This window comes from Perognathus longimembris, chromosome 1, assembly GCF_023159225.1.
Source record: "Perognathus longimembris pacificus isolate PPM17 chromosome 1, ASM2315922v1, whole genome shotgun sequence".
Taxonomy (NCBI): Eukaryota; Metazoa; Chordata; class Mammalia; order Rodentia; family Heteromyidae; genus Perognathus; species Perognathus longimembris.
Window position 1 is genome coordinate 97,772,664 of NC_063161.1, and position 25,493 is coordinate 97,798,156.

Here is a 25,493-nt window from a genome sequence, read left to right on the forward strand (position 1 = left end):
GCTGGCCAGTAAAGCCATTTCTGTTATCTGTTACACCTGAGGGCAGGGGCTCGCTGACTGCTGACCACTCCGCCTCTTCCAGTGTCACCTGCTGGTCCTCTGTTCCATGAACCAAGTATCTACAACCTTGCAGGCACTGACTTAGAGTGAGACACTCCCTAACAGCCACCTGCTCCAACTTGTGTGTCCCTTCCACAGCACCCTGAGTTAGCAGTGGCGCAGAGGAAGGAAGCGATACACTAATCTCCTTTTCTTGCCTCTGGCTTTGCAGCCCGTGGGCATGCCTTGCCTCACCTCCTCATGCTGCACCGGCTCAGAGGAACGGGTGATGGAAGACACCAGCGGCTCCTCGGCCGGCTCGTCCAGCTCATTGTCAGTGTAGGCGCCTCCCTCGCCGTCGGTGTCTTCAAAGTCACTGATGAGGCGGCTGTCGCAACTCAGATAGTCCGCGCCCATGGCGGTTAAGTAGGACATGCGATCTTCAGGATCATCATCCATCCCTTCCATCTAGAGGAATTTGTTTTGGAGGGTCAGTGGGGCCTGACAGAGCTCTTGGGAGTCGGGGGAGGAAGCTCAAGAAAACTCCCCACGGACACAGCCAAGTTGTCTAAAACCTTGACATGTGCTACAAAGTGAAGGCACCTTTATTTTTCTGCTGATGTGGTGACTATGTTCACTTTAATGCAGGGAGTCAAATCAGGGAACTTGCCAGCCTATCCTGTGACCATCCACCCCTGAGTCAGGCTTCCTCTGATCATTGAGCTTGTCCTCCACTAGCTGGCTCTTCTTTAGCCTTTTCTCTTGGTACCTGTCTTCCTGTTAATAAATGCCGCATTATGCTACATACATCTCTACTTCTCCTTAAGCCTCTCTGTGGGCAGAGGTTATATCCTCAAACTTGAGCCTCTGGAGACAGGATAGCCTCAAACCTTGCAGGCTCCAAGCACCTGGTAGATGCTAGATGCCCTCATCAAACATCCAGTGTCCAAAAGAGCTAGAAGCAAGTCACGTTGGTGACAAAGCTGTCACTCTGGAGACCCACACACGACCTCAATTCAGCTCATGTATGCAATACTAGTACTGAAGGCTCCTGGAATAAAGAGAGCTACAGGTTGTATAACTCTTCCTTCCTTCCTTCCTCTCTCTCTTTTCATATTCCATGAGATGAGATGTTGGTCATGCAAACTTGTAGAACTACGCAGTATTCTCTGCCAACCTTAGTCATTCTAAACAAAATAATCCCAAATCTAGTAACTTTGGTCTTTGTATTGATTTTTTAACGTGTTTTTTTTTCCCCCACGATCCTCCTCCTTGCCTCTCATCTCCACTCTAAGTCTCCCATGGTCTTAGTAAGCTGTGGCACACAGCATGAGATCTTGTAAGCTCTGATTAGTGTACTTGGAATACAGTAACTAGCTACTACATTAAAAGTAAAAGGGAAGTGAATGTAGGATTGCATTCATCACATTCTGCTTTTCTTTTATAAAGTCCCCTTCATTAAAAAAAACACAAAAACTTGGTTGTAGAATTTACAACATTTCAGATCTGATAAACACACATGCTGGCATCACTTCCAGTGAACATGGTGTTACTACATTCACTGCCCTCTTGAGGAAAGATTCAGGACACAAACGCTCACCTCACAGCAGCGAATCTAGGCCACATACCTTTCCTTCAGAGACCCAAACTGCTTCTCCCTGCTGATGCTCAATGGTGTCCTTCAAGCTGCCAAACCAGCTGTCATTGGCTGAATTTAAGTTGATGGTGGCTATAGAAATGTCAACAAGGCTTGCATTAGAGGATAGGTATACAATGGCAGAGCATTTGAGTGCAAAAAGGCCTGCACTGATTCTCAGAGCAATGTTTATTCAGGAAGCTACGGACATAAAACTCACTCTTTTTTCTATCACATCTGAATTCAAACTGGAAATGCAAGAAATCTGAACATACATGAATACTGAATTCTTCTAAATGAAGGTAAGTAAAATTATTAACCATCTAGCTAGTTTATGTAGTTTATGTTACAGAAAATGTTGTATGGTTTGTATATTGAATTTATTTTCAGAACATCTGTTTTCAAAATTTTTGCGGTGCTAGGGATTGAACTCAGAGCCTCGCAAGTGCTAGCCAAGAACTCTACCACTAGGCCATAACACACACACACACACACACACACACACACACACACACACACACACACACAGATAGTGGAGCAAAAACAAAAAGATAATATTTTAAAGACCATTACGTAGATATGTATACATTTAAAAAATAATGTATTATTGTCTACATCTAATAAAATACTAAAAAGAACACTTTAGTGTGATTATTTTTTACAGCCTTAAGCACTTTGGAATATGCAAGCCAATTAACCAAATTCAACCAAGGAAATGTGTCTCTTCCTATTCAGACCAAAATATATCTTATATGCTAATGGTTACGATGGGTTAACCAGGTACTGTTGCAAGTATGTTACAGGATTAGCTCATCCCAAGGCCTCACACTAAGTAAAGGAGCTGAATATCAAATCAGAAATTTGTCTTCTGAGCCTGTGGCCTTGGCTACTCTAATATTCCATTCATCTAGAAACACAAATTTAGAGCCTAGATATAAAAATACTAACAGGTACACCACCTTAAAAAGTATCTTTTTCATTGTTGTTGCTAGTGGTCAAGGGAGCTCAAACTTGGGGCCTAGGCACTGTCCCTGAGGTCTTTTTGCTCAAGGCTAGCACTCTACTAATTGAGCTACCACTTCTGATTTTCTCATGGTTAAGTGGAAATAAGAGTCTCTTGGGCTTTTTGCCCCAACTGGCTTTGAACTGTGATCCTCAGATCTCAGCCTCTTGAGTAGCTAGGATCACAGACATAAGCCACCAATGACAGGCTCAATATATCTTTATGAACCTAATAAAGATAAACCAGGTAAGCAAATGTATCAAAAACTAATAAATTAAATTGGGCCTAAAGGTATCAGATTGGAGATAAATTAGGATTGGAAGGGGTGGTTACTGGAAACCGGCTGAGCCATGCTCCCACTATTGATTCAGTGTTGTTGTTGTTGTTTTCTTTAAGTTACAGTCATGCTTTTAGAGGGCAGAGGCAGTAACACTTCTAAAATAACTGTTAAGCAACCTTTGTGAACAACTGTGCTTTCAGTTTTCCTTGAATTGACATTCAACTTTCCTTCATTTGAGAAGTTCTAACACTGACCTTGGAGATTCCTGAAGGAGTTTGTAATTCCCTTGCTCACTAATTATTTACAGCATAAGAATAAACTGGTACACTACACAACCCAAGGAAAATTAAACTTGATAGCATAGATTTTTGGTGTCTTTACCCTGGTACTTCACAAGGATTATTGTCTCATGGCTAAAATATGATGCTGTGAACTTAAATATAGAAGTGAGATTAAGCACTCCAGAGGAAAGATAAATAAATGACCTGCACTGGATGTAGAAAGAATGTGAAGCAGCCTTCTAAAGCTTTCTGTTGGGAGCCGTCTAGTATGGTCTGTATTTATCATAAAGAAAATCTAACGTTAAAAGGGTCCACTTCAGAAATACAGAAGCCAGGTACCAGTGGCTCACACCTGTAGCTACTCAGAAGGTTGAGATCTGAGGGTCACGGTTCAAAGCCAGCCTGGGCAGGAAAGTCCCTGAAACTCTTATCTCCAATTAACCACCATAAAACTGGAAGTGGTGCTTTGGCTTAAGGTGGTAGAGCGCTAGCCTTGAGCAAAAGAGCTCATGGATAGTGCCCAGAACAAGTTCAAGACCCACAACTGGCAAAAAAAAAAAAAAAAAAAAAAAAAAGGAAAGGAAAGAAAAGGAAAAAGGAGAAAGAAAGAAAAAGAAAAAAGAGAAATAGAAAACTGCTAGGTGCCAGTGGTTTGCCCATTACAGGTATGAACTGCTGGTGCCCAGCTAAGAAGTATGTAATTTAAAGGGATAAATTGTGTGCTAGGGTAAAGTGCATCTCAATAAAGCTAACATCTGTATAGTTCTCTCAACACCCAGACCTTGGCTAAATAGAGAAGCAGCAGCAGTAGCAAGAGGTCCTGCCAGGAACCCTGCGTTTTCCCACTGATTCCAAGACTCAGCACGTGTGGAAAACCAAGGATTACCTACTGCAATTTGGATCTTTCTCAGTAGTAACAGGGTACACTAGTTGCCAGAGGCCAGTGACTCACACCTGTAATCCTAGCTATTCAAGAGGCTGAGATTTGGAGGGTTACAGTTTGAAGCCAGCTGGGCAGAAAAGTCCATTAGACTCCACCTCTAATAAACCAGAAAATAGTGTGGCTGCCGGCATAGCTCATTAGCCTAGCAAATGTAAGGCCTTGGGTTCAAACCTGGGTATCAGATTTAAATATATTTATTTATTTATATCACTTGTTCCTCTGAGCTTTTTCAAACACTAAACAATGACAAAGTGTTTTTGTGGGTTTTTTTTTTTGTTGTTGTTGTTTTTCTTAGGTGCTAGTGAAAGATACTATAGAGTAATGGTCACTAATAGTATTCACTCAGGTACCAATTTCACTTTAATGATGCCTAGCAAGAAGATGAAAACAGGTTAATTCTCTCATGATACTTTCCAATGCCACAATTTAACATGAAGGATGGCCTCACTGTTGTGGTCTCCAAACTAGGAGCTACCCATTCGACGTTCCTAAGAACACAGGCAATTCAAACATTGCTTTTTTAAAAACAGTAATTTCTGTGGCATGTTCATGTAAGCCTATTGTATAGCAAAAAAAAACAAAACACCTTTTTTTTTTTTTAACTTGGAAAGGGTTGGAGGCAAGCTTAGCATGTTGGCTCATGTTGACCAGTTAACTTGTATTAGGCGATTCTCAAAATAAAGTATCTCTTGTTCAATCAAGATCATAAGGGGAGATATTTTAACAGTGTCATAATTAGAATTTCATCTGTAGGGAACAGATGATTATTATTATGCAAAAAAGGAAAAACAGGATTTTGAGCCTAATGATACTGCATGCAACATTAACTTGACTTCAAATTATGTGCTCATCAAAGCAAATCTAGTAGTCTCGCTAAAGAATAAGAATGTTGTAAATATAAAGTCATGAAAAATAAAGTATTGGGGCTGGGAATATGGCCTCGTGGCAAGAGTGCTTGCCTCGTATATGTGAAGCCCTGGGTTCGATTCCCAAGCACCACATATATAGAAAACGGCCAGAAGTGGCACTGTGGCTCAAGTGGCAGAGTGCTAGCCTGGAGCAAAAAGAAGCCAGGGACAGTGCTCAGGCCCTGAGTCCAAGGCCTGGGACTGGCCAAAAAAAAAAAAAAAAAAAAAAAGAAAGAAAGAAAAATAAAGTATTAATGCTGTCAAAAGTTTCTCATGCTCAAGTTTGAAAAGCAGGGTTTCTGTCAGGCACAGACTACCAATCTTACTGGGGGCAGCTGGATTGTTTAGTATGAATTACAGGGCGTGGGGAGGTCATCTGGATCTTTGCCAAGTTATACACCTATAATCCTAGCTACCCAGGAGGCTGAGATCTGAGGATTGCAATTTAAAGCCAGCCCAGGCAGGCAAGTTTATGAGACTCTTGTGCACAATTGACTAGCAAAAAGAAGTTGAAAGTGGAGTTGTGGCTCAGGTGGTAGAGCTCTAACCTTGAGCAAAAAAGCTAAGGGAAAGTACTCAGGCCCTGAGTTCAAGCCCCAATATGTATGTGCACATACATATGCATATGTATGTGCATGTACGCGTGTACACACACACACACACACACAGAGAACACATTATAAAAGGCTATTTATTGGGTAGCAAACTTGAAGCTCTTAGATTTGTCATCCAGCACCCTGAAGATATACTAAATAAAATGAAGTGTTCACAGTGCATATCCATCCCAAACTCTGGCTTTATTTTTTCTTCAACTTTTCAACCTCCTTATGGGTGCAAAAACAAAAATAGCTCCTGATGGACCTGTGTGCTATTTGCATTATTACTTAGTTACAAGATGTTGCCATTGTCTAAGTTGTGGATACTGCCCATCTGCTCCCTATCTCATCTCCCAATGTCCACAATATGCCCCAAATAACAAAGGTTGATGACCAACACTAAACTCAAGAGCTGCCATTACCCTAAGGATATTTATTATATCCATACTCTATCCTCATGTTGCCCCTCAAAACAAAGCACTGATTCTCTGCCTCCAATTTGTGTAACCCTTTTCAAGTCTCAATTGTACAATATTCACAGCAATGGTCATTTATTTATACAGATAGTACATATACTTAATTACTGAGATAGGTCATATTTTATACTACTTTACAACTATAGGCAATGTATATGATGAGTATTTATCTTGGGGACTTTAATATAATATCCTTCCTATTGTGGAAGAAATTTTAAGTACACATAAGAGTAGAGGACAGTCTTATGAATTCTCATGTGTGCAACAACCACTGCCAACAACTATTCCTGGCCAGTTTTATCTATACTCCATCTTCTGCCCTCACTGACAATTACTTCAGCAAATTCTAAACATTTCATTAAGGGACCCATAAATATTTAGTATGTATCTTGAAAAGGGATTCTTTCTTTCTTTTATTTGGATGCTGGTACCAATGCTTGAACTCAGGGCTCCAGGCTTGCTCAGCTTGTTTGTTCATAGCTTAGGGGTTCTCTACCACTGATCTATGCTGGATACAGAGTCACCACTGGTGAACTGGATACAGAGTCTCATGGACTGTGATCCTCCAGGTCTCAGCCTCCTGAATAGCAAGGATTATAGGCATGAGCCTCCAGTGCCAGGCAAAGGATTTGTTTTTTAAAACACAATCACGATGTTCTCATCAGAATAAAATATAGAATAAAACCTTGAGTCATTAATATCCAGAGTGCTGAAGTTTCTACTGGGGAGAGGGAGGACATTTTTAAATAAGTGAAGAAAAGTCAAAGAATAAGAAAATTAATTCAAATGTAGAATGTGAAATATTGCTATGACTCCTCCAAAAATAGTCCTGTAAACCAGGCATTTGCACTTTGAATGTTGTCATTTTGACTGTGTGCAGGTGATGATAAAAAAAAAAAAAAGAGCCATTGTGTGGTGATAGTTGACCATTCTGCGGAGGTTAAATTTCTGTGGACTGAAAGGCTAGAGATTGAACTTAGCTCATCAGCCCACCCCACCTCTCCCTACATTGGATTGTTCTTTCTCGTTCTCTTTCTTACCACCATTGCATGCATTAACTTAAAAAAATGATAGGAATTTGTTATCATTATTGTTAAAACATCCCCTAAATAGAAACTTGAATACTCTGCATATTGGATGATTCACGGATTTATTTTCAATTTCACTGACCTGTAAAAAGATGTGCACAAGTTTTTTTGAGTTTGTTGGCCTGATCAAATAACTTCCGGGAACTTTTGTTGGATGTTGGATTCAACCTCTGTCTCATGGCCTTGACACCATGTCTGGAATCTGGGTTGAAAAAAATCACAATTGGGAACCACTGGGTGTAATTCAGCAGGTCCACAGCTTTGGGAGTCACGTCCAGGAGTGCGTGCTTGTCCTGTTAGGGATGGGTGAAGTACCACAATATCAGTTTGCTTCCCTAGGTAAAGGCTGTACCACATAAAACATGTGAACTTAAACCAGAAAATATTCTCTTCCATATTGCACTTACTTTGATATTATCAGTCAAAAGAACCCTAAGGAAAGGAAATGCAATATCTCCTATGCATACCTATGGCTTTATCCTCCAGTTTCCCTCATTCAAAGCTAACAGCAAGTAAAAGAAAAAGGGTGAGTGAAGTGCTGTATGTGTGTGAGAGAGAGAGAGAAAGAGAAAGAATTCAGAGCCTTGCGTTCTCACTTGGCTTTTTCAAAGCTCAAGGCCAGTGCTCAACCACTCGAGCTACAACTCCACTTCTGGCTTTCTGCTGGTTGACTGGAAATAAGTGTTTCACTGACTTTTCTGCCTGGGCTGGCTTTGAACCATAATTCTTAGATTTCATCATGTAACATGTCACATGTAGCATATTTTTATAACTGTTCAATTTTGTTAACAGTTACTGCTGCTTATCTCTGGCTATTCCTATTATCTTATATGCATGTGTATATATACACATATATGGTAAAGTTTAATTTATAAATATACAAATGTATATATACATATACATAAATATATTTAGGGTTTGGTACTATCCATGTTGCTCTGGTCATCCATCAAAGGTGCTAGAATATGCCCCACCCCAGAGGAGGGACAACTTCAATTAATAGGTTATTTGGTACAACGTTGAGAATTCTGGAAAAAAAAAAACCAACTGTATTGACACTAGACAGTCACTGATATAGATACAGTGAGGTAGCTCACATTTACATAAACTATTAACATTTATGATTATCAGAATTCCTATTCTACTCTAAAAGAGAGTAGCAAAGCCTGATCCCTTTCATTCAAACAACATAAATTTTGGATGAATTTCCTCACCTGCTCAATAATTTGCCTCACAGTATTTAATCGAACAACTCCATTAGGTTTCTCAGATCCTGCATCTTTCGGTTCCGTCTCTGCAAAAGCAAAAATATAGCTAAATAATGGGGGGTGGGGAGTGTTGAAAATCAGTGACAACCAAAGGTTCTACCTTAACATCAATATCAGTATAATAATAGGACATCTGGGATTAGGGGACTTTTTAATGGGAGGCAGTGGGAAGGATCCACAGCACTTGTTTTATGTATAAAACCCAGGGTCTTGTGCATGCTAGGCAAGAGCTTTCTATCATGGAGCTACACCCCAGGCCTGTTTACCTAAATTCTAACTATGAAGAAATGGTTAGGCCAGGCCGACAGGGGAGACTCTATGAGCCAATTGGTTTGTCGTCTATAAAATATCACTGTCCCAAGTTATTTAGAAAAAAATGGACTAGGACTACATAACAAAAAACATTTAAAAAAACAACTAAATACCAAATGTACTCAAAATTTAAAATAAAAGAGTTAAAGAGGACATAATTGGGGCAATTGAAAAAAAACTGAAAAATTTCATATAAAATACTAACCACATTAAATACTAACTTATTTAGTATTTATTTATAATTATATTTATACTGAATATGAATTTATATTACATACAGGTTGAATTTCCTTGATCAGAAATGCTTGAATAGTATGTGTAGCAGTACATGCCTGTCATCTCAGCATTACTCTTTCAATGTTTCTAGGTATTAGTTTTTCTTTCTTTTTTTTTTTTTTTTTTTTTTTTTGCCAGCCCTGGGGCTTGGACTCAGGGCCTGAGCACTGTCCCTGGCTTCTTTTTGCTCAAGGCTAGCACTCTGCCACTTGAGCCACAGCGCCACTTCTGGCCATTTTCTGTATATGTGGTGCTGAGGAATTGAACCCAGGGCCTCATGTATACGAAGCAAGCACTCTTGCCACTAGGCCATATCCCCAGCCTAGGTATTAGTTTTTCAAAGCTAACACCTTCAGAGAATACATCACTGGCAGACACTCACTAGCAGTTTGAAAGAAGTCTGGTAATTCATTTGCCAACTTCTCCATGGCTATATCAGCAATGGGGCCAAAAAGTACCACCGGTCTCTTGAAACCAGCTGCAATGAGAAAGAAAACAAAGGTCATTAAAAGACACATGCTAGTTTTACTTCTTCTTTCCCTATTTGGATCCCCTTTATGTTTTCCCCTTGCCTTGTTGTTCTTGCTAGGAATTCCAATACTATGTTAACAGGAGTAGAGAGTAGGCATCATTGTCTCATTCCTGACTTTAGGGGAAATGGCTTTGTTTTTCACCATCAATTATAAAATGCTGGCTGTAGGTTTGTCATATACAGCCTTTATTATACTGAGGAATATTCCATATATTCCTAGCTTCCTCATAAAGGCGTGTTGGATCTTATCTACATCTATTGAGATGATCATGTGGTTCTTGTCCTTGCTTCTGTTGATGGAGAGCTCAAATAGTATAATTTTTTTTAAAGACTAAGTCGAAGCCCAACAAAATCAAAACCAGGATGGCAGTGGTTCAGGCCTGTAATCCTAGCTACTCAGGAGGCTGAGATCTGAGCAACAAGCCGGGGCAGGAAAGTCCATGAGATTCTTATCTTGAATTAACCACCAGGTAACCAGAAGTGGCTCTATGACTCAAAGTGGTAGAGTACTACTAGCCTTGAGCTGAAGAGCTCAGGGACAGTGCCCAGGCCCAGAGTTAAGCAACACCAGGAAATGGGTACATCCAAGGGGTCAAGAGGAGAAGGATAAAAGAATAAAGGGGCTAAGGAAGGGAGAATGTAGTCAAGAATGGATTGTATATACCACCGAACTAAGAAAAGTAGGGAGGAGGGTAGGTCAAAGAAGGGCGAGAATGTTGAAGTGATGACACTGATCAAGATGCATTGTATTCACAAACTGCTTTGTTGTATGGCACCTCCTATGTACAACTACTTAAAAGATAATTTTTAAAACAAATTTTAAAAAAGACATGGGGCTGGAATATGGCCTAGTGGTACAGTGCTTGCCTGGTATACATGAAGCCCTGGGTTCGATTCCTCAGCACCACATATATAGAAAAGGCAGAAGGGGCGCTGTGGTTCAAGTGATAGAGTGCTAGCCTTGAGCAAAAAGAAGCCAGGGACAGTGCTCAGGCCCTGAGTTCAAGCCCTAGGACTGGCAAAAGAAAAAAAATAGAGACATATGCTAGCCTAAGTATTCAGAAAGAAAGCATAAATATTACGTAGGCTTTTGAAAATCACCCAAATAAATAAATGATTAAAGTCTCATTTTTTTTTCCATCCTACTTCTTTTCTGAGAAATATGCTTTCAATACCCAGCTAGGCACTGGTGACCGCTTGAAATTCTAGCTTTCAGGAGATTGAGATCTGAGGGTCATGGTTCAAATTCAGCCTCGGCAAACAAATGTAAGAGACTCTTATCTCCAATTTACCAGCAAAAAGCCAAAAGTAGAGGTATGGTTCAAGTGGCAGAATGCCAGCCTTGAGCAGAAAAGCCGAGAGAGCTTGAGGCCATGGGTTCAAGCCCAAGAATTGGCATGTATAAACAAATAAAAAGTAAGTGACATATCCTCACCATTTGTAAAAGGTACACTTTGCTGTGGGTAACCTACAAAAACTTTGGAATGTGCTATTAAACCAAATTTTTTAGGTTGCAGAAATGTGTTTCCACTGAAGAAGGGGGACCTTTGCCTTGCCCCACATGGCTTCCTCACCTTCTCTCAGCAACACCCTCTCATAGGCTGGGAATTTGGTGCTCAAAGACACAATAGCGGTTAAGTCTTCCCGACTCTTCCTCAGGTTCTTCTTCACCCCAGATCTCTGGCCACGCATTCTCCAGAAGTCTGCCCTGTCCCCAGCATTGTCTCTCTGAGCATTCTGGACACTTGCCATTTGTTCGGCTCTGAGAAGAAAGACACCATGGGAAATGAGTTCCAAAGCCTGGAAATGCAGCACATCTGCATGACAGTAGCCAGAGCTGGCCAGTTTTACTTAAGAATTTGGATTAGGGAAGATGGAGCTACAAAATCAATCTGTGTCAGAGGGGGAAAATTGGGATCTTCCTGTTCTCAATCTTTATTACAGAAGGATGGGGCCTTTATGAAATGGACCAGAAATGGTTCAGCACTTAACACACTACATTTGGCTCATCTGATACATAGTGTGAGAAAAGCTGTCTTTTCCAGCCACGTCATCAGCTTAAAAGTTCTTGCCTAGTGGCTAGGCTCTTGTTGACTTTTCTAAGACAATATCAGCAAAGTAAAGAAAGGAAGCCAGGCACAATTAGCTCACACCAGTAATCCTTAGTACGCAGGAGACTGCGATCTGAGAATGTGCCTCAAAGCCAGGCCAAGCAGGTAAGTCCCAGAGCCTTTATCTCCAATTAAACCACCAGAAAACAGGAAGTGGTGCTAAGTGGCTCCAAGTAGAGCTCTAACCTGGAGCAAAAGAGCCAGGCCCTGAGTTCAAGCCCCACAACCAACAAAAATTTTTTTTAAAAAAAGGAAAAGAGAAACTGGTTTAGGATAAAGGAAGGGTTTGGGGAATATAAGGTTTTGTCTTAACAGGTGGTTCCAAGATGGAATTAAGACACACCTCAGAAGACGCATATCAGGTTGTTCAAGAAATAGCAGAGGGGCTGGGGATATAGCCTAGTGGCAAGAGTGCTTGACTCATATACATGAAGCCCTGAGTTCGATTCCCCAGCACCACATATATAGAAAATGGCCAGAAGTGGCAATGTGGCTCAAGTGGCAGAGTGCTAGCCTTGAGCAAAGTGAAGCCAGGGACAGTGCTCAGGCCCTGAGTCCAAGGCCCAGGACTGGCAAAAAAAAAAAGAAATAGCAGAGGGTGTTGGTATGTTTTGAGATTGTTTGTGTACTGTTAACAATAGATATGTAATAAACACACCAGGACTCCTACTAAAATATAGGTAATATTTCCTAGCTTCTAGGTAGCCACCAGCCAGCAAGCATTCCCTAGAGGGCATAAGTGTCTATGCAGAATGAGGACTAAAAGAATGCTTGTGTGCATTGCCCATGCTGGCAGCAAATTGTGACACATACAGCCCAGTGCAACCACCTCTCTGGGATGCTAAATACAACAAACCAGCTGTAGCTATTCAGTTCCAGGTCCACTCCATAGAAGAGAAATGTTTATGAAGTCACGTGTGATTTCCTTTGGGTCATTCTGTTGCTTTTTGTTGGGAGATGAGTTTTAGGGTGTATGGAAATGTGCATACCTGCTTTTGTTGGGGATTAAGCCTTTCTCCAATTCATTTCCGATCCTCACGGCCAGCCAGTGGCCCAGCTTGCCATCATACAGGGTGTCCACCACACGGAAGATCTCCCCTCGAGTGAAGGCCAAGCTCTGAGGACCCTCCTTCTCACACTCAAAGTGGCTTCTTATAAAAAACGAGTCCCCTCTGCCACAAGCCAGGATGTCTCTATACACTGAAAGACAAAAGCACGGTCTGCTGCATTTGGCTGAGCTGAAGATCTTTGCCAGGTTGCTGGCTTCTCCCATCTTGGATCACCCCTCCTGCCTCTCTCCATGTAGCGATCTCAGTGCAGAGCTTTCATGGGAATCGTGACTCCAACAGAAAGAAGGTCCAGAACTAACTTCATGAGACGCTGTGAGTTAATTTTATGGGTTAACTTGACTGGGTCCAACTATCTGGTGAAACATTATTCTAGGTGTTTCAGGGAGAGTGTTTTTTGGATGAGATTAATATCAAATGGATACAGTAAGTAACAGACTGTCCTCTCTAACAAGGGTGGGCCTCATCCAAGCAACTATAGGCCTGAATAGAACAAAAGCCTGGCTATAAATGAGTCCTTGGTGTCTCACTTGAGCTACTCTCGAGTGTATAGCTACATTGCTATAGGACTGGGCTGCTGTGGATCACTCTCAGGCCAGAGACAACAACCCTTCCCACTTGGCAGCCTTTTAAGTGGGATGTCGACTTTCTTTTTTCCTGCCTTTGTACTACACTCAGCTCTCCTAGCTCTCAGGCTTTCAGATTCTCCAAGAACTAAACATTAGCTCTGCTAAGCCTTCATCCTGAGAACTTACCCTTGGGATTTGCCAACTTCCATAATCATACCAGTCAATTCTTTATAAGTGTATGTCTCCTATTGGTTCCCTAGCTCTCATTGGCTCTGCTTCTGTACAGAACTCTAACAGAGTTGCCAATTAACCCTCTGAGAGAACAGGAAATATACTTTCAACCCCACTTCCCAGATAGAACAAGGCCAGGACAGATGGCCTGTCAGACTGGTAAAGTTTACAGTTAGAGCCATCAGCTACCATGGGCTCTGAACACTTGTCACATGAAAACTTAATAAAAATGTCAGGCAGAACTTGAAGACTTTAGAAAAGCAGTTGTGTTCCAAATTCATAAAGTGAATTCATGTAATTACTTCAATAAATAAACATTTTTATACTACATTTAAGGCATCTAAATTTTCTCCATCCATATGGAGAATAAAAAACATAGAACATACTATATATAACAATTATGTAGTGTATTAAATATAATAATTATATAATCATATATTATGTATAAAATCATATAATGTATTATATATACTTATTATTATCATTCATAATAATTTTACACAAACACACACATACTTTGACCTGAATTTGCCTGTTCTCTAAGTTCAAGAAATCTCTTTTATTCCTTCTACTTCCCCCAAGGAAACTAAATAACCAAACTTGCTTACCATCAGCCCGGCTCTGAGCCAGGATGGTCACCATTTCACCTTTGGGGATTTCTAACAGGTAGAGAACAGCATCCTCCCGAACCAGCCCTCTGAAGTCCTGTGTGTTTACCTGAAAGGAAGGGAAAACAGGGAATGAAGAGAGAGAGAGAGAGAAGATAGTATGGTAAAGTGCTATCTGAGTTTTTTGGTTTTTTGCCAGTCCTGGGGCACTGTCCCTGGCTTCTTTTTGCTCAAGGCTAGTATTCTATCTCTTGAGCCACAGCACCACTTCCAGCTTTTTCTGTTTATGTGGTACTGGAATCGAACCCAGGGCTTTGTGCATGCTAGGCAAGAACTCTACCACAAAGCCACATTCCCAGCTCCTGCTATCTGAGTTTTTGTTTTGTTTTGTTTTCACCAGGGCCTTTCCTAGAGAAAAAACAGGATGTAGCCAAAGCCTAGCACCTCTACTGAAACCCTTTCCAGCACCTGCTAAAGACCTGGGCTATGTATCTGACCACCACTCCACCTTCCTGCCTCCCGGCTCTGACAATCACCCCATAGGGATAAACCTTTGAACCAAGGTTTTGTGACTGGATCACATAAGAATTCTGGTCTGTGTTTGTCTCCCTCTCATTGAATCCCCCATAGAGATGGTCAAGGAGGTAATATGCGAGTGTGAAACCAATGATGGTAACACAGTAAAGGTGGTGGAGCTCATGGTAAACAGACCTAGCACTATACTTTTGTAAATTGATTCAATAAAATCTGCAAATAGATTCTGAATAATTTTACTATTCTCCTATAAGCCAAACAAGGGTGTTTAATGTTAAGTATGAACATATACACCTGTAATTCAGGAGGCTGAAGCTGGAGGACTAAGAGTTTGAGACCAGATAAAACCTTGTCTTGGGGCTGGGAATATGGCCTAGTGGCAAGAGTGCTTGCCTTGTATACATGAAGCCCTGGGTTCAATTCCTCAGCACCACATATATAGAAAAGACCAGAAGTGGCGCTGTGGCTCAAGTGGCAGAGTGCTAGCCTTGAGCAAAAAGAAGCCAGGGACAGTGCTCAGGCCCTGAGTCTAAGGCCCAGGACTGGCAAAAAAAAAAAAAAAAACACAAAACAAAACAAGACAAAAAAACCTTGTCTTACAGCCGGGCACTGGCAGCTCATGCCTGTGATTCTACCTACTCAGGAGGCTGAGATCTGAGGATTGCGGTTCAAAGCTAGCCCAGGTAGGAAAGTCCATGAGATTCTTATCTCCAATTAGCCACTAGAAAACTGGAAGTGGTGCTATAGCTCAAAGTGGTCGAGCACTAGCCTTGAGCAAAAAGAGCTCAGGGACAGCATCCAGGACACAAGTTCAAGCTCTATGATCATCAAAAAACAAAAAAACTTGACACACACACACACACACACACACACACACACACATAAATACTCCAAAGAATTTGTAACAAGTGCTTGTGAAGTTGAAGGCATTAGTCTTACATGCATGGCTGATACACGCAGGCTTATATATAACCAGCTCCTGACCCCATCCTTGCTTTTTGCCCCCATATTTAGTCCACAAGGATTAAATATTAAGAATGGCATCAGGAAGATGAATGTCAGAGCCAGCAAGACCAGGTGTTACAAAGAAAAAAAAAGACACTTGAAAAATTCTAATTCTGTACCTATCTCAAAACCAGGCACTCCTGGCTTTTTCTTGTAATCCTAGCTATATCAGGAGGTGGAGACTGAGTGCACCATGATTCCAGGCCAGTCTGGACAAAAAGTTCAGGAGACTCTATCTGAAACTACCTCATATGGGTAAGCTTTTAAATCAAAGATCTGCCACTGGATCACAGGATCTGAGCAGAAACATTCCCCCGTGCTCAGTTTCAGCCTACTGCCTTATGCATTAGCGCTCCAGAGAGCAACACAGGTACATAAATAAGATCGACACTGGGCATTGGTGGCTAACGCCTGTAATCCTAGCTACTCAGGAGGCTGAGTCTGAAGCCATTCTGGGCAGGAAAGTCCATGAGACTTTTATTTCTAATTAACTACCAGAAAACCAGAAGTTGAACAGTGGCTCGAAGTGGTAGAGCACTAGCCTTGAGTGAAAAGCTCAGGGACAGTGCCCAGGCCCTGAGTTCAGGCCCCATAACTGACAAAAATTTTTTACAAGATCTTTTGAAATTTCATTCTTAGCGGTTCTTAACACCATTGTGTGTGTGTGTGTGTGTGTGTGTGTGTGTGTGTGTGTGTGTGTGTGTATTGCCAAGAGTTTTAAACTCTGTAAGTTCCTACAGACATAGGAATGAGTTTGGGTAACATTGACAAAGGCAGACCCATCTGAGGAACATGGAGCCCTTAAATTGGACATCCACCAATTCGCAGTCAGTCTCCTTACAAAAGCTAGACCACCTTCACATTTTTTATGCAAAAATACCCACACAGTTCCAGAAAGGGGCCACACTTCCCTTACCTTCAGAATCTGGTCCCCTTCTTGAAGGCCTTCCTGTTCTGCTGAGGTACCCTCCTGAATGCCAGCCACAAATATCCCCACGTCATTGCCACCAGCCAGCCGCAGGCCCACGCTTTCTCCCTTCTTGAACCTCACCATCTTCGTGTTAGGGCTATGGTGCATTAGGTTTCGGGAAGGAAAGGTGAATGAGGCATTTATAAAATGGAGAATGCATATGCATAGATGAAAGATCTGACTCCTTCTATCCCTAGATTGATTTATAGTTTAGCAAGCACTCTTGTTTTTCTCATCCATTCTTTACCCTTATCTTCCTGGGGACAGAAAGATGGATGTCAGCAGTCTTGTATTACTGGTAAAGAAGGAGAAATAGATAACAACTCATGTCAGCTCATTTAGGATGAGAGAGCAAATTAAGGGTGAGTTTTGGGGGCTAACAGCTAGCTGTCAGCTAGATATCTAGACTCTCAGCTTTTGATTCTTCCAAGGCCATTGTCAAATAAAGACACAGCTCAGATTCATGGAAGGTGGCCCTAAGCCACCTGCTGTCATGACACAGTGACCAAGGACTCACTGACAAGTGCAGAGCTCTGTGGCCACTCCCCTCTCTCCCCACCACACTAGCATCCTCTTGTCTCTGTGGCCACAACAGAGACACTGTAAGCAAGAACACTTGACCAATAAGGACAGTTGCATATCTGGCCAATGCAAATATTCAGAGAACATTCACAAGTAGTTAGGCAGAGATGCACAGAAAACATTAATGCCACACAGTTCATGCACTTCCACATTTTGCTTTTCTTTCCAAATGATTTATTTCACATGAACAGTAGTTTAGGTAATGATGGTTAATTATGGGGAAAATCACCATCTGTGAGCATAAAAAAAAGTATCATTCTTTGGGATTTCAGTTATGGAGATAGGCTGACACGAAGCGGGGGCGGGGGGGGGAGGAAAAGATCAAAGTACCTACCCATATATTGCTTCATCTTCAGGACTAGGACGAAGGAAAGTTCTTGGGGCTGCTCTGGGTTGAGGAACTGCGGATTTTAAAACCATTTAATGTGAATGAAGGTGTCCCTCAGAGTGTGGCTTGCCCTAGGCTCAATCCCTAGCACTGCCAAGCAAAGGAAAAACAAGATCAAACTGCCTATCCTACCAACATGGACTAGTAGAAGCCTCTTTGTAAACAGTAAAATTGAGCCAGGAGCTGTGGCTTATACCTGTAATCCTAGCTAGTTGGGAGGCAGAGATTGGAGCATAGTGATTCAAGGCTAGCATGGGCATAAAAAGCATGTGAGACTATCTCAATCCATGGCAGAACACAGTGGCACCTATCTTCCATCCCAGGAACAAAGTAAAACACATCTAAGAGAATGGGCCAGCTGAGAGATTGAAAAAAGGAACTATCCTGATAATAACCAGTGCAGAAAGGTATTGGCTAGGATGTCTCAAGTGAAGTACCAGGCTCTGAGTTCAGATTCCAGTACCACCAAAAACCAGAAAACAAAAAGGCAGGTAAAAGCCACAAAAATTATGCATCTTATTCTACATACATGTTAATGTACCAAACAAAAAGAAATCCTCCAAAATACAAAGTACACAAGTACAAAAGGATAGTATTTTATATAATTAGAAAATGCTATTCTGCTCATGTGTAAATATTTGTTCAAAACCACAATGACAACTTCAGAGTGATGGGAGCAGAGTTATGATAGGGTAGGGAATCATTAATGGAGGACAAAAGAACTAACTCACAGCTGGGTGAAGGTGGCTCATGTCTGTAATCATAGCTACTCAGGAGGCTGAGATCTGGGAATCATGCATCCAAGAAAGCCTGGGCAGGAAAGTCTACGAGAGTCTTATCTCCAATTAACCACTAGAAAACCAGAAGTGGAACTGTGGCTCAAAGTGGTAGAGCTCTAGCCTTGAACAAAAAAAGTTCAGGGAGGGGCTGGGAATATGGTCTGGTGGTATAGTGCTTGCCTTGTATACATGAAGCCCTGGGTTTGATTCCTCAGCACCACATTTATAGAAAAAGCCAGAAGTGGCGCTATGGCACAAGTGGTAGAGTGCTAGCCTTAAGCAAAAAGAAGCCAGGGACAGTGCTCAGGCCCTGAGTTCAAGCACCAAGAGTGGCAAAAAAAAAAAAAAAAAAGGTCAGGGAAAGTGCATAGGCACTGAATTCAAGCTCTACAACTAACACCTCTTTAAAAGAAAATCCTCAGCAAATATATCAAATTGTGACCAATTCTAATGGCATGTAGAACTGCATTTCTATTTTTTCAATAGTGAAAGAAAAAAGGAGGCCATGTTCCATTTAAGAATTATATCTACTATCTATTAGTTTATACATATATACATACATTTAAAAAATTATCTCTCTCCTTCCAACCATCCTACATAAGTATCCAACATATATTATTTCTAAACTCTCTTTGCAAATGAGTGTCCAGGGTGGTTTTGTATTTAATGTGCACAAGGCCTCAGGTTCAACCCCTAATACTCCAGGCCCCCCAAATGAATGGTCTTAGAAGTCTCACTTGGGGGCTCCTCTTGGTATCGGGGTTCCTTGTTATTCTCTGCAACAACGGCAGCTGTGATATCCCCTGTAGACTTGAATGGGGTTGGGGTGGCACCCATCTTGGACAATCTGCTTGGTGTATCCTCCCTTGAACTGAAGCACAGGCATGTCAATGTCTCAGGCATTACACTTACAAGTATGTAAACGTTTGCATTCACAGCAACATGTGTACAAGAAAACTCGTATCATCTCACCTCGGCTTTTCCTTCAGCTTCTCACTGGAAGAATGATAATCATAATCGGAATACTGCTGGCGTTTTTCCTCTGGAGAAAAGGACCGGTTTGACTCTATCTCTGAGATATCTAGTTTCAAAAATAAAGACGTTTTTTAGTACAATCCTCAAGACATTACTAAGTAGTATGCTAATCTCTGGATAGGAAACATAGGAAATGAAGATTAAACAGGCAAAATGTGCTGTTAGTCTAAGAATCTTTACTTCCCCTTGAGTAAGAAAAAAATGAATGATAACTTTAAGAAAAAGACATTAATAGAGAAGGCAAATTTAGAATTCTATGTTTCTCTTTTCTTTTGGATGGTACTAGGGTTTAGACTCAGGGCCTCACCTTGCTACCATAGACCTCTAGATCCTTTTGTGTGTGTGTGCTGATCACTGCAGCCCATGCATTGGGCCACAATCTGCTGATTTCAGGCAGTCCATCATAGCTAGGATGACAGGCTTGTGCAACTACTTCCAGCTATGAGTCAAGAAGGGGGGTGGGTGGGGGGTTTTCTCACAAATTGTTCTTGCCTGTCCTGGCCTTGAACCGTGATCTTCTCCATCTAAGCTACCCAAGTAACTAGGATGACAGGTATGAGCCACAGGTGCTTAGCTGTAGTGTCTCTTTTACCTCTACTTCCTTTCCTTCGAAGCTGGTACTGAAAGGTAACAGTTATCCCTTAGTTTCTGCAAGAGATGGTTCTAAAGACTATATTCCCTGGTGAAATATTGTTATTCGCAGGGAAATGGTCAGAACTCAAACAAATAATGTTGAGTGAGACAAGCCTAGAACACAGAAAACAAAGGGGCATGATCTCCCTGATATATGACTGTTAACAAAGGGAGACGAGAGACAGTAGAGACCAAGTCTGTAAACACTGTATATGTGCTTGATACATTGTATATTGCATATGTGTCTACCTGACCTAGACAAGGGATGGAAAAACAGGTTGTAAGATATCACAAGAAATGTACACACTGCCCTACTATGTAACTGCACCCTCTTTGCACAACACCTTGTAAAAACTTATGTTCAATTAATAAAAAAAAAAAAATTGAAAAAAAAAGACTATATTCCCCAACCCCAACTCAAAGATGTTTAAGTTCTTTCTATAAAATGGCATCATAATTTGTCTATCCTCTTCCACAGGTTCTCCTGCATACTTGGAGAATCATTTCTTTTCTTTTCTTTTTTTTTTTTTTTTTGGCCAGTCCTGGGGCTTGGACTCAGGGCCTGAGCACTGTCCCTGGCTTCTTTTTTGCTCAAGGCTAGCAATCTGCCACTTGAGCCACAGCGCCACTTCTGGCATTTTCTGTATATGTGGTGCTGGGGAATTGAACCCAGGGCCTCATGTACACGAGGCAAGCACTCTTGCCACTAGGCCATATCCCCAGCCCCTTGGAGAATCATTTCTGCATCACTTATAATACATAATAAAATGCAACTGTTATAGAGGTAGTTATGCTATATTATTTGGAAACAATGACAAGAAGTCTTAAACAATAAGCATTAATTGGAAAGACTGACCACCTGTGAACTGGCAGGAAGCTACAGCAAGGGCGCGCATATACACCACTTCATTCATGTAAATGCAGCACAGGGCTTAGCATCTGACACATTCAAGTTTTATTCTTTGGAACTTTTGGATATTCTCCCTTCCCCCCAAATATTTTTCAACTGTGGTTGGCTGAATCCTCCAGGGGTGCAGAACTCAAAAGCTGTGGATTTCAACTATACTGGTCATATGTGGATTCACTCATTCTTACAGATCACATTAGTGCTTCTCAAATTTCAATGTGTGTTCATCTAGGGATCTACTTAAAACATAGCTGTTCTGGAGCAGGGCATGAGATTCTACAATTCTAATAAAACCTCAGAGAAGACAGAGGCCTGAAGGGGACATACTGAGTAATAAGTAATGAAGTGTACACTCCTCGCAAACAGGAACTGACTTTGTGTTTCTCAACTACATACATTCAGGACCCACTGACCAAATTAACTTTCAAGATTGTGTAAATTCTTTTAAAAAGTCAACAATAATTAGGTACTAGTGGGTCATAGCTATAATCCTAGCTACTCAGGAGGCTAAGATCTGTGGATACCAGTTTGAAGCTATTCCAGCAGACAAATCCAAAGGACTCTTGTCCAATTAACCAGCAAAACATCAGAAGTAAAGGTATGGCATGAGTAGGTGAGTACCAGCCTTGAGCTGAGAAAGCTAAGGGAGGGTGCTAGGCACTGACTTCCTCAGCACACACACAAACATCAACAAAAACCTGTTTGAAAGCTTAAGAGCGGCCTGGCACTTGGTGGCTCAGATCATGGTTCAAAGCCAGCCCAGACAAGAAAGTCCATGAGACTCTTATCTCCAATAAATTACCAAAAAAGCCAGAAGTGAAGCTGTGGCTCAAGTGGTAGAATGATAGTCTTGAGCAAAAGAAGCACAGGGACAGAGCCCAGGCTCTGAGTTCAATCCACAGGACTGGCAAGAAAAAAAAAAAGATTAAGAGCTTAATATTTTCTTAACTTTCCTGCACAAAAGCAAGTGTAGACGGTTACAAAGGATATGGGAGTACTTGTTATTAGCAACTTTGAATATAACAATTTTTAGTCATTTCAAATGATTTTTGCTATCTCTGACATTGCCTTCTTTTTATTTATTTATTTATTTATTAAATTTTGTTGACAAGGTGTTGTGTTACATAATAGGGCAGTGAGTACATTTCTTGTGATATCTCACACCCTTGTTTTTCTTACCCTTCCCTAGATCAGGTAGGCATATATACAATACCCAGTGTACTAAAAACATATACAGTAGTCACATCATTGCCTTCTTTTTGCTGAAAATATTGACACCCAGTTTTTAAAAGACTTATATAAATTTATTCAAGAACAAGCAATTAGGAAATGTGAAAACAGCATAGTTAAGTTTGTAAAATGGCTCATGCACATATTATTTACTAACAAGTTTTGCTTTCAGTGACCTAATTAAGGTAAGTCCTTTGGGAGTTCCCAAGTGCTTTGAGAATTTCATACTGAAAACCTAATTTCAATAGACACTTTAATAAGCAAATAACCACACCACTTCTCTTCTGGAATTAAAGTTTAAAAGGGGGCTGGGGATATAGCCTAGTGGCAAGAGTGCCTGCCTCGGATACACGAGGCCCTAGGTTCGATTCCCCAGCACCACATATACAGAAAACGGCCAGAAGCGGCGCTGTGGCTCAAGTGGCAGAGTGCTATCCTTGAGCGGGAAGAAGCCAGGGACAGTGCTCAGGCCCTGAGTCCAAGGCCCAGGACTGGCCAAAAAAAAAAAGTTTAAAAGGAAGGAAGGGTTCCACAGAAAACTTAATCAGCAACTGAGTCTGAGTGGCTTACTTAAGAGAGCCAAGATGGAAAGAGGGCCAATCTCCTGACTTCTAGCTAATCATCCAGCCTCCTCCCCTCCCCCTTCCCCCTCTCCCCTCACACCTCCTCACCTTCTATTTCAGAGTCACTGTCATTTAGTGAGGGAATGTTGATGAGGGTCTGCTTGCTGTCTCTCAACACCACCAACTGAAGTTTCCCTCTGGATTTTTCTATCAGTTTCCGAGCATCCGTTAAAGATATGTTCTCAGTAACAGTTCCATTGATCTGTATTTATGAACAACCATAACATTCCATGTGGTACAACCATTCACAGCTCAGTAGAAAATGCCTATTTCCCCTATGTAAAGCTTCGAAGACTCTGCTTAGATACTCTTAACATGAACTTCAGGGTCACTGATTGAATACAAATAAATTACCCTTTAAATTAAATCTCATCCCATATGTCTGGATCTCAAACACAGGTGAGAAAGAGTGGCAATATACTTAAGTTACTCTGCTAATTTATTTAACTTCCAAGCTCAAGCTTGGTTTACTACTGGAACATGTTTTCTGACCAGAGAGGTTTACAGAAGCCATTAAATATTCACCATTCATATTCTAACAGCTGTCTCATCTTTCTTTAGCTTAGGAAATAGAAGCCTAAACTTTAAATAAACAATGAAGACAAAAGTATTCCTTAAGAGTTATTGGTTGTTGGGTGTTTGTGTGTGTGTTTGTGTTTTATTAAATTAGTAGGATGTCTAGGTCTGGTTTCATCTTCTTAGTTTTTCTTTTGGGGGTTCTGGGGACTAGCCAGTGCCTCATACATACTAGGCATACACACTGTATATGAGGATGAACATCATTAACCACAAGCCTAGCCTTTCTGATTAAAAAAAAAAAAAGACAAAACAAAACCTCATCAAGCTGCTCTTCTTGGCCTTTGCCTTGCTGCTGAGCTACTGCAGCTACATTTTCCTATAAAGGCTCTTGAATGTGGAAACGCATGTGGCGCACATGCAGGCACACACTTGCTCTGTCCTCATCTGCTCACCTTGAGTATAATGTCTCCTTCATGAAGGTTGCCATCTTTGGTTGCCAGACCCGTTCTGGTCATTTCCTTGATGAAGATCTGACTCCCCAGGCGGAGGCCATACTCTAAGAGACATAAAATACACATGCATGGCATCAACTTGTTCAGAAAACTTAGTCTGGCTTTTCAGACTAAAACCTGATCTGCAAATTTAATTTTGCATATGGGACATTCTGTAAACCACTGGCCTAGATGCTTTAAAACTGTCAACATCATAAAAAAATAAAATAAAAGAGGGAGACACAGGATTAAAATAGGCATTAAAACAAAGAAGTAATGCAGGTAGGCACCAGTGGCTCACACCTGTAATCCTAGCTACTCAGAAGGCAAAAATCTGAGATCGGAAGATCATGGTTTAAAGACAGCCCAGGCAGGAAAGTCCACAAAATTCTTATCTCCAATAAATTACTCAAATAAGCCAGAAGTAGTGCTGTGGCCCAAGTGCTAGAGCTCTCGCTTTAAGCATAAGAATCTCATGGACAGTGCTCAGGCTCAGCATTCAAGCACCAGGACCGGCACATGCGTGTGCATGCACACACACACAATGCACAAACCATTATCAGATGAACATGAGAGATGAGTTCCATTATTTTAAAGCAATTGCAAGTTGAACCATGCTCTATTAAAAGGCGATTCGTATTTATCTCTTTAATTGTGATTATAATAGTGATGGAGAGTGGTATTCTTGTCCCTGAGATTTTATTCCTGGTAAGGGGTAACAGTGCCTGCAACTCACTTTCAAGAGCTCTAAAAAGCACCATTGTGTGAGAAAATACAAAGAGTGGCGGTAGACAGATAAGAAAACCTGAGAAGGAGGAGGAGAAACAAAAGCAAATGCAGCAAATTGTTTCCAACAGATAAGACGCCGTCTAAAGGCTACATGGGTGTGCTGTAAGATTAACATTTTTCAAATAAAATGTTGGAGGAGCAGATGGAGTCAACTCATCACATCCTAAAAGTCTCTGCTGAGAAGGAGGCTGCCCTCAGGAAGGCCTGCTTACAGTGGACCCTCACCTGTAATGACTTATACCATGGATCAGGCCCCAAAAGCCATTGTAAGTCAGGTAAAGCAATCAGTGAAGCACTGAACAAAAACCCTGGCAGTGGGTGGTGGTTTATGCACTTTGTTCTCACAAAAGAATACTGAATTTACTGGGGAATATGTGTTTTCCAATATCTTCAGTGCTCTTCAGACTATTCTCATCTTGCTTACTAAACCTATGAAAATACATTTTAGGCATAAGTGATGGTGACTTTAGGAAGGCCATACTAGCAGGTTTGAAAACAAGCACACGCAAAGGGTGAAAAAGTGCAGCAGTGGAACGCATTGGACACTGATAGAAGTGAAATATACAACTCATGGGTACAGATGGGAGGGAGGGACTGGGAAAGAATGAGGGAACAGAGACACTGTACAAAAGGAAATGTACTCATTACCTGACTCATGTAATTGTAATCCCCTATATAACACCTCTATATGAACAACAAAGTAAATTAGTAATAACAATAATAAAGAGAATCTTGTAATTTTCTAGGTGCCAGTGGCTCAAACCTGTAATCCTAGCCACTCAAG

General features: G+C 41.2%; 1 protein-coding gene across 3 annotated transcripts in view; it reads right to left on the reverse strand.

Annotated features, from left to right (window-relative positions):
* The window catches only part of Tjp2 (tight junction protein 2), a 126,650-nt gene that overhangs the window by 7,461 nt on the left and 93,696 nt on the right, over window positions 1–25,493 (reverse strand). For all 3 annotated transcript variants that reach the window (XM_048332863.1, XM_048332855.1, XM_048332847.1), the window contains 14 exons: window positions 23,882–23,985; window positions 22,959–23,112; window positions 19,455–19,563; window positions 19,220–19,353; window positions 17,650–17,716; window positions 16,680–16,830; window positions 14,225–14,333; window positions 12,739–12,949; window positions 11,213–11,400; window positions 9,489–9,584; window positions 8,465–8,544; window positions 7,333–7,543; window positions 1,668–1,768; window positions 295–507 (listed from right to left, as the gene is read on the reverse strand). In XM_048332863.1, the coding sequence (XP_048188820.1) occupies window positions 295–507; window positions 1,668–1,768; window positions 7,333–7,543; window positions 8,465–8,544; window positions 9,489–9,584; window positions 11,213–11,400; window positions 12,739–12,949; window positions 14,225–14,333; window positions 16,680–16,830; window positions 17,650–17,716; window positions 19,220–19,353; window positions 19,455–19,563; window positions 22,959–23,112; window positions 23,882–23,985 (1,928 nt within the window). The remainder of the gene's footprint in view (window positions 1–294; window positions 508–1,667; window positions 1,769–7,332; window positions 7,544–8,464; window positions 8,545–9,488; window positions 9,585–11,212; window positions 11,401–12,738; window positions 12,950–14,224; window positions 14,334–16,679; window positions 16,831–17,649; window positions 17,717–19,219; window positions 19,354–19,454; window positions 19,564–22,958; window positions 23,113–23,881; window positions 23,986–25,493) is intronic.